Source organism: Esox lucius, chromosome 15, assembly GCF_011004845.1.
Source record: "Esox lucius isolate fEsoLuc1 chromosome 15, fEsoLuc1.pri, whole genome shotgun sequence".
NCBI classification, from domain to species: Eukaryota; Metazoa; Chordata; class Actinopteri; order Esociformes; family Esocidae; genus Esox; species Esox lucius.
The window spans coordinates 16,614,354-16,629,303 of record NC_047583.1 but is presented as its reverse complement, the minus strand read 5'-3'; the positions used below and the strand labels follow the sequence as shown (position 1 = coordinate 16,629,303).

The 14,950-nt window shown below is 39.3% G+C and overlaps 1 protein-coding gene across 2 annotated transcripts in view; it reads right to left on the bottom strand.

Annotated features, from left to right (window-relative positions):
* Positions 1-14,950, bottom strand: part of kcnh5b (potassium voltage-gated channel, subfamily H (eag-related), member 5b) — a 55,279-nt gene that overhangs the window by 17,556 nt on the left and 22,773 nt on the right. For both annotated transcript variants that reach the window (XM_010878895.4, XM_020053862.3), the window contains exons 8-9: positions 2,075-2,274; positions 1,634-1,886 (exon numbers count right to left, since the gene is read on the bottom strand). In XM_010878895.4, the coding sequence (XP_010877197.1) occupies positions 1,634-1,886; positions 2,075-2,274 (453 nt within the window). The remainder of the gene's footprint in view (positions 1-1,633; positions 1,887-2,074; positions 2,275-14,950) is intronic.

Sequence of the window (14,950 nt, the reverse complement as noted above, 5' to 3'; positions counted from 1 at the left end):
CACAACAAAGCCAGAACATCGTAAACAGATAAGGCAGCTGAAATAGTGTTAGATAAATCCCCTGGGAAGGAGCAGAGCAATGGAAGATGGGAAGCTGTTGTAGCTCTGTGGCCAGTGGAGTGGATTATTAAAAGTGTGGGATTCTGCTGGTTCTCCAGGTGTAGAATATTTACAATATTTGTTTCAACAGCTGCTCTGGTCTTGGGCTGCACTGGTAAAAGAAGAGAACGGACCCAGAGCTCAGTTAACTTTCTGCAGTGCGGCACAAATGAGAGGGTTCTCTCGTCCTCTTTCCTTCTCACTCTCCCTATCTGTCTATTTTCCACCCTCTTTCTCTGTCTACCTCTAAATGTTTCCTCCCTCTCTGTTTCTCCCTGTCCCTTCCTCTCCCTGTCTCTTGCTTTTTCTCCCTCTGTGTCTCTTCGTCCTTCTCTTTGTCTCACCCTCAGTAAGTGGTGAGCCCCAGGTCTTCTTCATGACTGCTCACCCCTCTTACCTCCAGGGGGTTTATTTTGGGCTTTTCTGGCTCCTCCAGCAGTTTGGAAAAGAGCTTTCATTTAGGGTATTTTAATTTAGGGTATTTTCATTTAGGGAATTTTCATTTGGGGTATTTTCATTTAGGGTATTTTCATTTAGGGTATTTGCATTTAGGGAATTTTCTTTTAGGGTATTTTCATTTAGGGTATTTTCATTTAGGGTAACTGCTCAGAAATTACAGCACGTTTATGTCACCTAATTTTTGGTAACCAAAAGTAGTTGGATACATTTGGTCAAAATGGAGAGGCGCGCCTCACACTCATGGATGTATGAGTTCTCAAATGAAATGTAAACATTGTTACCCTGTCTCTAAGCAACCATAGGTTGCCAATGTATTGTCAGTTCTGGTGCCAGAGTGTAGAATAACAATATAATCAAACCCATTCAGAAAAGTTACATTTATCAGGGTGAGCTGCAAGATGACGAGCATCAAATAAGGCATGAAACAGATCTTGAAGTAAATGCACAATGCTCAGCACTCATTAATATTATGTATGACTTACAATCAGAAATATTAAACAACAGAACAAACATAAAGATTACCATTCGTTCTGAGTCTACTGCAATGCCTATCTGCTCTCAATTATCATCAGTCTAGCAGTACCAGGCAAACCCCCTAGCTTGCCACACCCTTCATGCCCCCCACAAAAATCAGATCTGGGGCCCACCCATGGTGGCGAGACAGACACTTCCTGTTGGCGTCCATTTGAGGTGCTGATTAAATTCTTCAGTGTTGTGAGGCAATTTATCTGTGGCTAATAGGCTTTTCACAAAGCTACAGCACCACTGTAGCTCCTAATGAACTTAATAAGAAAGTTGAAAAGCAACAAAAAGATTCTCTGATAACACGCACTGGCATTACAGCCTGTAACAAGTAGAGACTTCTCTCTGTTTCCCCTGTCTCCCTGCTCCCGGTCCCCAACTCTGTTCTATATCTCTGTTCTATCACAATTCACATTTCTGAACTATCTACTGTAACTCTGCTTTTTCTATCTTTATCTATCTATTTTTATACTGTATATCAGTTGGGTCTGAACTAGCTAATAACTTGCTGTCTAAAGAGGAGATACAGCCTATGATGCACTCTGCTGCTCACCTAGAATGGCAATGACCTCATCATCCTGGATGACCTCCAGTGACCCTGACACCACAAAGCAGAGGGTGTCCACGCTTTCCCCAGCATGGAAGATCAGATCCCCAGGGGCACAGTGGATTGTCTGGAACTCTCCAGCTAGGGAACGAAGGCAGCCGTCACTGGCCAGGCGGAAAGCTGGGTGTTCATTGAACACCTTGCGGTTCAGGTGAACACAGATGTCTGCCCGCATGTCCTTAGGACAGATAGACAGCACCTGGAGAGGTGACAGGGAAACACCTCGCCCATCAGTGTTCCAGTTTTTTCATTACTTTTAATGGCAGTGTTGATGCATTGTGTATTTTAATACATTAGAATCTAATGGGAGATCCACAAGCTTTCTACTATATATGAGCTCTAGTTCCAGGCAGGATGAATCCTATCAGTCCTGGGTCCATGGCTTACCTTTTCGGTGTCAATTCCCTTTGACATGGACCATGTGGAAACGATGTAGTCCATCACCCTCTCACTCAGCCCCTTGGGCACCTGGTAGAGCTTGAGGAAGTCCCTCACATTGTTCAGCATCTCGTGGTAGCGGTTGGTGTTAGCATACATCTGCTGGAAGATAGTGGTGACATTTCCAAAGATGGTGGCATACAGAAGAGCTGGAGAAGAAAGGGAAATCAACTTTCAAATACAGTCGTCATTAGATAAAGTGAGCTGACTTTAGTGGTAATGACAGGTTACATATTGTGTGTAATGGTGTTCATATAGATCCGAGGACAAAGAAGAAGGAAGAATCCCAGAACCACTAAAGCTCCACAGAGCTGTTTACTGTCAGCTTCTGGCACCGTGACTGTACCACCGCTCACTGTTACCATAGAGACTTTACCCAAAAATAGTTCTGTCTTTTCCCAGCCAATAAAAAAAGAGAAGAAAAGAAATAAGAATGTTAAATACTTTACGATGGGGGAGGGATCAGTGCTGGCACATGAACCAGAGAAAGAGGCTGGCAGGCAGGCAGCCTGTAGAGAGGGATTCAGCAGGGAGGGAGGGCACAGTGTTCTTTCATTCCCTGTGGAAATATTAATAACTACTCTGTCCTGAAAGACGGCTGATTCAAACAGCTGCACCCCACACCTGACATCAACGCACCGGCAAACAACCGCTGACATTGTTGTTCAGTCAATTGCGACTGACAGCAGGTTGACAATAATAACTTAAACATTTCAGATTAAATGTCGAGTACTAATAAAAGAAAGCACGGACATTCTAACTAATTTCCTTAAGTAAAAGAACAAGTCAGAGACTATGGACATGACCTCTGCTTCAATAGTCCAGCAGATAATCTTTCAAAAAATACCATATTGTTTGATTTGATATAGAGTCCCCAAGACAGTGATTAGGCCATTTTTGGATTTTTGTAACCTGAGGGAGGGATGTCAACCTATAAATACCCATTCCATTCCAGCACTAAAAGCTCCTCCTCTAGACCTACGTGGGCAATTTTACACCAACAGGAGGGAATCATCTTTTTTGGTATATCATAACATTCTGGCAATTCCCACATAGGCTTGAGGGAAAGGATATTTGAAATTCATTTATTTGTACATTTGTTTCATACCCTTTTTGATCATGAATGAAAGTGGTTATTTGCATTCATGATATCAATTTTAGATCTAATTTTATAATTTTAGACCCATACAGTACAAGCCTCCTTTAAGACTGTAAATATTGAGTGTGCCTTAATTCCAATTTTCAGTCCTTTGTGCATCCTCCCATTTATGGTTATGTGTTACATGAAATACATCGATCAGCCATAACATTGACCTGCCTAATATTGTGTAGGTCCCCCTTCTGCTGCCAAAACAACCCTGACCCGTCGAGGCATGGACTCCACTAGTTGTGATGTGGTATCTGGCACCAAGATGTTAGCAGCAGATCCTTTTAGTCCTGTTAGATGTGAGATGGGGCCTCCATGGATCAGACCTGTTTGTCCGGCACATCCCACAGATGCTTGATTGGATTGAGACCTGGGGAATTTGGATGCCAAGTCAACACTTTGAACTCATTGTCGTGTTCCTCAAACCATTCCTGAACCATTTTTGCTTTGTCGCATTATCCTGCTGAAAGAGGCCAGTGCCATCAAGGAATACCATTGTCATGAAAGGGTGCACGTGGACGGCAATAATGCTCAGGTAGGTGGTACGTGTCAAAGTAACATCCACATGAATGGCAGGACCCAAGGTTTCCCAGCAGAACATGGCCCAAAGCATCACACTGCCTCCGCTGGTACAGGGGGTCAGCATGGGCACCCTGACTGGTCTGCGACTACACAGCCCCATACGCAACAAACTGCGATGCACTGTGTGTTCTGACACCTTTCTATCAGTACCAGCATTAACTTCATCAGCATTTTGAGATAAAGTATCTCATCTGTTGGATAGGGCCACACGGTCCAGCCTTCGCTCCCCACATGCATCCGTGAGCCTTGGCCGCCCATGACCCTGTCACCAGTTCACCACTTTTCCTTCCTTGGACCACTTTTGATAGGTACTGACCACTACAGACCGGGAACACCCCACAAGGGCTGACCTAGTCTAGCTATCACAATTTGGCCCTTGTCAAAGTCACTCAGATCCTAATGCTTGTCCATTTTTCCTGCTTCTAACACATCAACTTGGAGGACAGAATGTTCAGTTGCTGCCTAACATATCCAACCCATTGACAGGTGCCATGATAATGAGATTATCAGGGTTATTCACCTCACCTGTCAGTGGTCATAATGTTATGGCTGATCGGTGTATATATTTACAAAGCTCAACAACCTTTTGTCTCATTTCTTTTGTATGGTCTCTGAGCTTCCCTTTGTTTTTAGATGAATAAGGGAGTTTGTGTCACCTCATTTGTCTCTTCATATTTTGACCCCAGTAAAAGAGGAAATTGTGGATAATCAAATAACACTAATGACTCAGAATTTTCAAATAAGACTAATGACTAAGAATTTCTAGAAGTGCCAGTAATAATGACATACGTTTAAGGTTTAAAATGTATAAATATATTTCATTATTAAGGTTTCTCATATTTTGTGTTGAGCTGATTAACAACAATAACATAAGTCTTTCTCCTCATCTTTATCAAAGGCAGCAAAAAATTCTAAAGGGCACTGCATATATTATTACATTTAACAAATCTGGTTGGACAACATACTCTGGTACTTTTGCACCAATGAGCCAATTAATTCATTGACATTTACATTTTACTATAGGTCATTAACCACTAACACCCCTCCTTATGTAATGCACATTCAGCAAATTACCAGCAGAGGGAGTTCCCTTTAAACATATTAGAGCACACAATAAGGATTATCATGACTAAAGGTTGTCTGTATGGTTCACATATCGTAAGGTCTTACAGGAGGCAAATATGGGTCCAAAAATGGGATAAGAACTTTCTCACAATTAGTTTGTAATACGAATGTCAAAAGCATTTCAAACATAATGAGAATTCTCAGAAAATCTGAAATAATAAAAACATTTACTGCTCCCACGTTCATTTAATCGTCCACATACCACACACACAACACTTTAGAACACACAGAAAACACCCACTCGAGCCATACATTTGCATATATATACATATATGCATATGTATGAAAGTGTTTCATACAGTAACAGCACTGGAGTTTGTAAGCTTAGTAAAAAATTCTGAGAAAGGCTGTAAGAATGTACAGAATTATGTGTATACAGTAGTTCCATGATTTGTTGGATTTTCACACATTTTCATCAGAAAAAGATGCTCTGGAAAAAGGCTTGTTGACAAATATTTGACATTGTAAAAGCACAATATCAGTGTTTGACTTGGGCCGAAATGGTCTAATGTTTGGCAAACAGCTTTCCAGTTCCTTTTTTAGGCAAGCTTTATGAACACACATTTTCATGAAAATAGTCGAATTGGCAATTTGTCAGTTCCTGCACTTATTTTATCCCAACTCAAGTGCTGCATAATACAGAAATCACTTATCAAGGTTTGGTTCCACCCAGGCTTCCATAAGACTCCCAACATCTTAAAACATTGTACAGTTTGAAAGGTCTGAATAAGGCCAAAATGACATTAGTAGGCAAAACTTTGTTCTGTGAAATGTGATTAAATACCAACAATTCTTCTTCCAAAGTCACATTCCATTGCAATTTTTTTATGAAACGGCAAATTGTGGTATTTATTTTAACTTGTTCAATGAGACATTTTTCAGAAGAGTTCTGTCAACAAACAGTTGAAACAACTTGACTTTACAAAATCTATTTTGACAAAGTGGAATTGTGTATCAGAATCTCCTTCCAAATAAATATTCTTGCAGGGTGTCTCTAAATTAGAACTGACTGCAAGATTAGGCAGCAGATATTAGTCAGACTATTTCCACCCCACCCAACCCCATGCAAGAAGTATTATTTATATAATCATAATTCTCATTAAAGTAAATAATAATATTTTCCATTGCAAATTCTCATTAGGTCAACATAATAGTCAATTTGATGTGATTTACAGAAGATAATAGCTTTGTAGAGGCCACTGGTGATTCTGCTATTAGAGCTCTGCTGATGAAGTAAATCATTCAGAAAAATACCTAAAAGTTTTTTTGTAACAGTTTATAGCAGTCATCCATTTTGAATTGAAGTCATTTAGCAGAAAGCTTATCCAGAGTGACTTAGAGGAGCAATTAGGGTTAAGTGCCTTGCTCGAGGGCACAACAACCAATTTTTCACATTGTCAGCTCTGAGATGAACTAGTCCTAAGTAATTAATGATTTAGAAGTTTGATTCTTTTTTCTTTCTTTCTTTTTTTTTTACATGAAATTAATGAAATAATGAAATAACAAAATTCAATTATTTGTTTTGGACTGTGTTCCCTGCCAAAACCATCTTTTCATTTTAGTGCACACTGGCCTTTGCAGCTTCCCTTCTTGTCCCAATGCTGGCAGGGCCCTTTCCTCTAACTGTCCTCCTCTCCTCTCTGTGCCTTCTGCCTCAGCCATCCCCAGTTATTTTTATGACACTGACAGTCGGTTGAATGCTATAAAGTTTTTGACATTTTAGTCATTTAGGAGACACTTACCTAGAGCGACAATAGTGCATACATTTTAAGATAGCTGATGGAACAACCTTGCTTGCTAGTGAGTACATCCTACTTAGTGAATCAGCTATCAGCAAAGTCAGACAAGACAAATACTAAACATTACAAGCATTATTTCACAAAGGCAACAGTTTCACTTGAATATGGTATGGGTACTTTCAACACGGTGGCTCAACATCTAGCATTTGCATTTAGATATTTGAGAAACTGAACAACCAAGGACTAGTTTTTCATTCATCCCACTGACTTGTGAAACCTCGAAGCCCTCTCTTGTCAGTTGAGTCTGCTTTACAAACATTCCTCAGAGGTTTTGTGCGGTTGCTCTTGTGTTAAAAAAAACTATCCTGTAACTCACCCATGTGTCAAGGATGAATGACTGATAATGGTATTATAAACAATGTGAATATGGAGTTTGAATGCATTTCTTTAAAAAACGTAGATGCTTATAAAATACTTAGGAAGTTTACCTTGAATCCTTACAAAATCAAGTATATTTGAATATTTGGGATTTATTGAATACTTGGGATTAATTACAGTAATTCCTCATTATCTGCTATATGAAATATTGTAGTGTGCCAATCACACTGTGTTGTAAATATTAGTAAATAGTGGCACAGCACAGCTGGGGTATTGAAATAAGCTGTGACACAAATATAACCAGTCCCTGTGTGTCTGCTGTTGAAGGTAACAAGGCCATAGGGGTTTCCCAATGACAGGGGAGGGGATAGAACAATAATGAAGTCATTGAGGACCACTCAGAAACAAGCCTGGCCAGATAAACACTGGTACCACTCACTCTCATCCCACACACAAGCAGTTATGCACTGAAGTGAAACTAGCAAAGAAAGAACAATAACAATAATAATTAGATGGTTCTACTGTAGTCCATGCAAGACTACACGCTGGTCGTATCAGATAATGTATATAAGCTCAAGAGCGTTAATTGGGTATTGACTGGACTTAAACTGCATGTTAATTGACCATCATTGTTTAAGGTGGTTTTACTGAATACTGCGTGGACTTCCGTCCATATTGTTTTTACGAAAATATCACAAAAAATTATTACTTTACCAGTCTTCGGCGCAATTCACATAAGAGGATTGGGTCGATGGAAAATAGGAATCACAAATGAATATGTCTCACAGGGGCAATAAGAATGGTGATAATTAAGAAATGGTGTTAAGATCAGTACCAAAGCATTCCCTGGGTATTTGCAAATATGTAACTGGCATTCACTAGTTACAAATCAATGATTGCGTAACACTTTAATGAGTCACGGGACCTTTTGGCGGGTAAAGCTTCAACTTGTTTAAGAAACACTTGCATAACCTTTACACGCGCATACAATTGAGTTAGATCCCCTTGACCCCGTCAAGCTAACATGGTAAATGAGTCACAACCAAATTTCCTACAACCACTTTCTGCATGCTGTGGTCCAAGAGGAGGACGCATCTTAACTCTGAAGCAAATCTTCAGCTACAAACGTTCCAATGACAGTCTGTGAGTAAGTGTTCGAACACACGCTAAGGGCCCTCAAGGGATTGTTCACACATGGGGAAGCAGTGCCTGCACAGCTAAATGAATTGCTTAAATACCTTGTCCATTGACTGCTTACAGAGCAAGGCTATCAACACGTATTTTAGTCTTTGGGTGAACCATCCCTTTTAGTCTGTATGGAGTGCATTTAATTAAAAAAAAATCCAAAAAAATAACAGATAAAAATAGGGGATGAAAAAAGAAGACACTGTGAAGACACTGTAAAGATACTGTTTTAGGCCAAAGCAAAAGCTTCCCCTATCAAGCAAACACTCTGTGTCTTCATGGCAATATTTAACTCTAACTTTTCATTTAATAAAATTATTTTATTTTGTTCTGGTCTGCGCAATCTTTCGTGTATACCCCAGGAAGACACTACATTTGCAACAGTTAATGGTGATCCAAATTAAGCAAACAAACGCACCCAACAGCGCACACTAAGGCACACTTGCACAGACACATAAACACCCACACACACACACATACATCCACACACATACAAAACAATACAGAAGCACCAAGGCACCCACACACAGGAAAGGCACCACAGTCTCCTCCATAAAAAGTGTGCTCATGGGTGGATTTTTTTTGTTGCAATGTGCACCCTTTTGGTAACATCCTTCTCAAAACAAAGGCCCATGGACCAGCATGCTGTGGAAATTCCTGTTGTTCTGTGGCATCATGAGAAAGTGTTTTGATTGAAATGGATTTGTCTAAATCTACTGAATGTGCTGCTCAGTTGGTAGAACTGTGGTAGCACAGTTAACCTCCAATGTCCTCTATCTATCAAAGAGAACTTGTATTTTATTCCTACAAATTTGACTCCAGCTTTAAAATGGTTGAAGCTGTTAGTGGTAGACTCTCAGAACCATGTACTGTGCGTTTTCTGTTTCCCTTAATTATATTCACAGGCTGTGCAGTACAAATAAAAAGGGACCAAATCACGATTGAAAGAAATGCATAACTTCCTTTCCACAAACACATCACATGAAGATCTTCCCAATCCCTGACATTTTTAATGACTTTCAAAACAACTTTTTGGAAAATTCCAGTCACTACAAACTCATTAGAAATAGAGTTTAGAGTGTGTATTATTTAGCAGTGTTTACTGTTGTATAATTATGTCTATAGTTAAAAGTGTTTCTGATAACCCCCAGCATTGTAAAACAGAGATGATGCTCTGGTAAAATCATTGTCTTGCCGCTAACTGCATCATTGCATCAACTACAATGTTTCATGTCAACATTTTTCTCATTAGTATTTCTTCAAATTCCTTAAAAACGAACAATTGTTTTTAAATAAAGTTTCAGTCAGCCATGATTTTTCATCTAGCGGATTAGTTCTTAGATGAGTACAAATTAAGTTAATTAATTTTGCTTATATGCTTTCGGAATGAAGATTCTGTTCTTAAACTCTCTCTTTACCCGACTTGACTTTCTCATTATCTAAACGGTTAAAAGTTTAAATTGGAAAAACTACGGAGATCCAATTACCTTACCAATATAGAGGCATGGATGGGCTTTAGTGATGTGGTGGATTTGCTCATTCATAATGGCTGTATACTATTATTTGCAGATTGAGATTAGGGCCTCATTACCGTAACAGAAATGCATCATTACCAAATAATTATTATGTCTGTTCCAGTAATGAGAACCTTTACTTCAGTAATTATAATAAGCTAATACAAATGTATTATTGGTTTTTAATGATGGTAACTTTATTAATATACAAGGACCACTCCTTAACTTTATAGAGTCTTTGTAAAACCACAGCTATTTCATTAAGAAGGGGTTGACATGAAATTTGGGATTTATAACACCCATTCAGATAACTTACATGCTCATTATTTGGAGTTTGTGTTTCAGGAAAGAATAGCCCCACCATGAAGAGTACAACCCCATTTTTATGCTCTCTTTCACACTCCCTTATACTGATGTCTTGATATTCCTAAACACAGGGTTCGGTCCATATCTCCTTTATTCAGATTGGTAATCTTGTCCAGCAGACAGTTTTTCTTTTGAATTGATTGGTTTCACAGTGCCTCCGAATGGAACTTGAATGGAGACAGCAGGCTCTGACAAATCCCAAACTCTGGCAAATCACATGCTACTTTAAATAGGCTGGTCTCTCAGTCCATTTTATAATGCAACCGACAGAACCTTGTTACATTTATGTCCACCTTTATCTTTTGAAAATGCATGCATGTGATTCTGGTAATCACAAGGGTACTTTTGGAAAATTAAAAACTATGTTAAGAAGTGATTTTAATTGATTAATTTGATATATTTTTAGGAAATATTTTCTAAAATAAAACATAACTATCAATGTAAGATTATTTTTACAATGTGACTTTGATATTCCTTTTCTAAATGTGTTATACTGTATATAAATAAGGAAGAAAAACTAGGCAAGCCTAGTTTGGCTGGGACGTGAGTCTGAATACAACTCGAAGAACACTCGTGATGGGGAAAAATGCATACTACTTGTTTGTCAAACAACATAATATATTTTTGTTGTTAGTTTGTCACCTAGTGAATGTAGGCTACTGCTTCACAAAGCATCAAGGGGATTAGTTGGGAGAGAGCAATATGTTTGGTTGCCCTCACTCTTACCTGCTCTTCTGAGTGAGAGAGCAGCATTTCAAGACACAGTCCAACACATACATTTATGATGTGACATGTCTGTTGCAGTTCGTCCATCGTAATATTAACATAAACTGCACTCGATCCGGCAAAATATGCCTCAACACCATAGACTCAGCTGGCGGGGAACTCACAGTGTGTATAACACTGCTGTTCTGACCACTAAGCTACCCAGCAGAGTACTGTAGAGTGGTGGAACATCCTAATTTTCTGTATTCAACTCTAAGAATATTGGAGGTGGGAAAATATCCATACTACTTAAACATTTTTCAGTCATTAGAATACAGTTTTGTTTTGCTGGTTTGTCACAAAGTTAACTTATTTCTTAGCCAAGTTCTACCAAGCAGATTAATTGGGAGAGAGAAATACTGTATGTTTTGTTGCCCTCACTGCTCTTCCTGGGTGAGAGAACACAGTATGTTTCAAAACAAAGAGTCCAACTTCAAGAAATATACGACGTTAGACATGTCCACTGCATGTTGTCTATCACAGCATAACCCAGAGATGGAGCTTCGGTTTTGCGGTCTCATTACAGTACAGACTGCGGTAATATTATATTAATATATATTACAAAGCTAAAGTCTTGGTTAGCTAGGCTTGGTAGCTACACTAGTTAATTTGGCCAACGTTAACATTGTGATGTGATGGACACAAAACGTTTCATTGTGGGTCTTGTTCTCCAAGGTTTGGGTCTTGCTCTTGGTCTGGGTCTACAGGGTTGTGCTCTTGACTCCATCTCTGGCATAACCATAAACTGTTTTCCTTTTGTCTTACTATAGTAGCTACTGAAGCTTGTAGCCAGTGAAGTTTTAGTTCATCCTCAACTAATCCTAATTTGCTCTTTTGTTCAGATAGGTTATCATATAGTAGGCTGGAGATGCTGCTCATGATAGCTGGCTGAAAACAGTAAGTGCTGTATGTTTGTCTTTTCTCCCTCGTGAAATAATAATAATTACAATTGCAGCAAGAGCTTTATGAAATAACTTCAACATGTTGTAATGTACTTTTCAAAATTAGTAAGTAATGAGTAGTGTAGTTAGTGAAAGCAGTGAAAACAGAAAAAAGTTACTATTCAATAATCACTACAAGAAGTATTTAGAGAACTCTAAATTATGAAATAGAAATAGTTACAAAGAAAATTTGAAATTGTTTGTTTTTATTAATAAAAATTATTAGTTGTTTTAACAATAAATCTTCCAGACAATTAACCTTAACACATCTTGTAGAAAAGACATTGTTAAATCATATACCTTTCACCAGCAAGTAAAATAATAGTTGCCATGGAACATTATTAATTAATCTTATTAGTTATTTTTCCATTCACTCAAGCCAATATTATCACAGCTAAAAGGAATGAATAGAAATGAAAATAGATGTCCACATCCCTATTGATCATTGGTGACAAAAGACAACTTGATATCTATAGCAAATGCAAAATATTCAAGGTGCCTACTACATGGAAACAAAAAGAAGAGGCTAAATGGCAGGTCTGATAAAATGTGAATAACATAATTATTTTTGTTTGTTTGCATGCTTAGTTGTTCTCTCACGTTAGATTGGTTTCTTAGCCAAAAGCAAGTTGAGGGTCAGGCATCTATGTAAAAAAAATATATAAAATAGTTCCATTATAAGTTCTGCATGCTTTGTATGTTTGTAGATTTTAGGTATTTATATGTGATCTGAAGAGTATTTCTAACTCAAAACCATTGATAGATCAATTAAATAGGCTTGTATTTTGCCCACCACCTAGGCATGTTCCTCTGCTTACATAATGCTGACACTGGACATATCTTACTGTACCTTTACAGGTGAGACTACATTTAAATCTGGCAATATTCCATCTGAATTCTTTCTAGAATGATGACATTGTCATTATTAACTATTATTGGATGCACTGATGGGGAACAAATATGTACTTATGTACGGTAAACTGAAAAGTTAGATTGAGGCAATGGCTCCCATATCAGCTAAAAATAGAATGTAATCATATAACAGAGAAAAGGGACAAGGCTGCCAGCTGTTTTTACTGTTCAGCAATAGTTATTATTTCACAGCTAATTAACTTGTCGGGGGGGTAACATGTTGTTTGGATTAATAGTCTCTGAGGTTTAATTTGGTTATCTGTCCAAAATAGGCCACTAGCTAGGCACAGAGCTATAGCCTACCGACCAGATCGAGAAGCCAAGAAAGAACTCTGTCCCAATGGCATAGGAATGAGTCTGCACATCTATACTTTCAAACAGTACAGAAATAATTCCAATGCTGCAGCATATGTCAAGGAGCCGCCATTGCAGTTTGTAGCTTTAAGGAAGCTGTTTTTTTGAGCTAGGCCCCCTCTGATTGCATTGTCTTGGTGTGAGATTAGCAGTGACCCTGATGAGTCAGGGTGGAGGACTTCTAGAGTCAGAGAGAAAGGAGAGAGCCCTTTATGGATTAGACTAATCAGGCTGCAGCCAGAGGAAGAAAAGCTCTCCAGTTCCACTGCAGAACGGATCGGGACATGCAGGACAATGAAGCTTCCACCATCTCTTGTTTTGTCTTCCTAATCAGTCGTTCTTCAAGTTTCTATTCTACTGACCATCCCCGAAAATCTCTGTAACTATTTCCCCCCATGGAATCCTTGCTCTCTTCATTAGTAAGGGTATCTGACCTGAACAGCCTGCAGGAGAGAGACACTGACCTGCTTTTTTGTCAACACCCCCGGCCCCCCCACCCCACATCCTCAGACCAGTCTGGTAATGATCACTTGGTAACGTTTACTCAAATGGAGAGGGGGAGTAGGGGTCAAAACAACCCCACGTCTGCTTGGTGGGGGACATCACGCTCTAGAAACCAACACGGAGGCAAGAGCTCTTTGCGACTGTAGCCAGCGGAGTGGATCCTGATCCTTACACAACCCCTATCATGTGTTGTGGTTTTCAATACACTTTCACATCAGCCGAAACAATTCTGCTGAAATGTTATCTTTCATACTTCCATCTTTCCCCCAGGCCATGGAGAGAAGTCTGACCTCCAGTCCCCTGCTCTGCCTCTGCCGTCTCATCGCTCGTCCCCTCACTCACTGGGCAGAAGAAGTCTCTACTGTTTTAGAGACTCAGCCATCAAACAGGACTCCTCAGGCAAAACCCATGTATTCGTCCATCCGTCCATCCGTCCATCCGTCCATCCGTCCTTTTGCCCGAGCGCCCTTGTCCTGCTAATGAGCTGAGCTCAGGTAATTCCCATAATTCCCAGCGATCACGACACAGTTCACCGATCACCCATTGCTCACATCTCTTTCCCAGTATTCTCCCTTTAATGTATGTCTTTGATTTAAAGGTACAATAACTAAGAAATGTTCTTTCACATATGGCTCTAAATGGCCATAGAAAAGTGGCATGGATCAGACAATAAATTGCTTTGAGGATCACATGAAAACCTCTGAACCCATGATTGCCTCTTTGGCTTCTTTTTGAATTTCTGTGGTCAACCATGATTTGGCTGTAAAATGGGGCCTATGCACTTTCATGTATGAGGCGTGGCCAGGAAAACAAAATTTGCCTGTGTTCCTTTGAACAAGGCACTAATAAGTCACTCCGCAGGACAGCATCTGCTAAATGACTCTACTGGAAATGTAAGTTGGGCCTTGACCCTGCCACTAGCTGTCAATGGCAGGGAAGCACATTGAGCAGTGCAAATTTGCCAGCATTGCCTGGAGAGTGGTGAGGAATCATCAGTAGGGTTTTCCTCATCTCAATCTAGGCCTCTGCTAAGCTATTGGAGGTTGTCAGGAGAGAGTAAGCCCTTACACATGTTGAGCCACATTACTTCCTGGTATGAAGAGCAGTGTGGGAGAAAGCAGAATATCTTGGCACCGGATTCCAGGGAGACTCTCCCAATCCTGTTTGGAGATGTTGCTATAATTTGGGATTATAGATACATTTTTATATGAAAACACATAACATAATTTTAATATGAATGCTAAAAATAGTTCTTAGTTATTAATATTCTTATTCAGATTCTAACGAATAAGCAGATGAAACAGTATTACAAA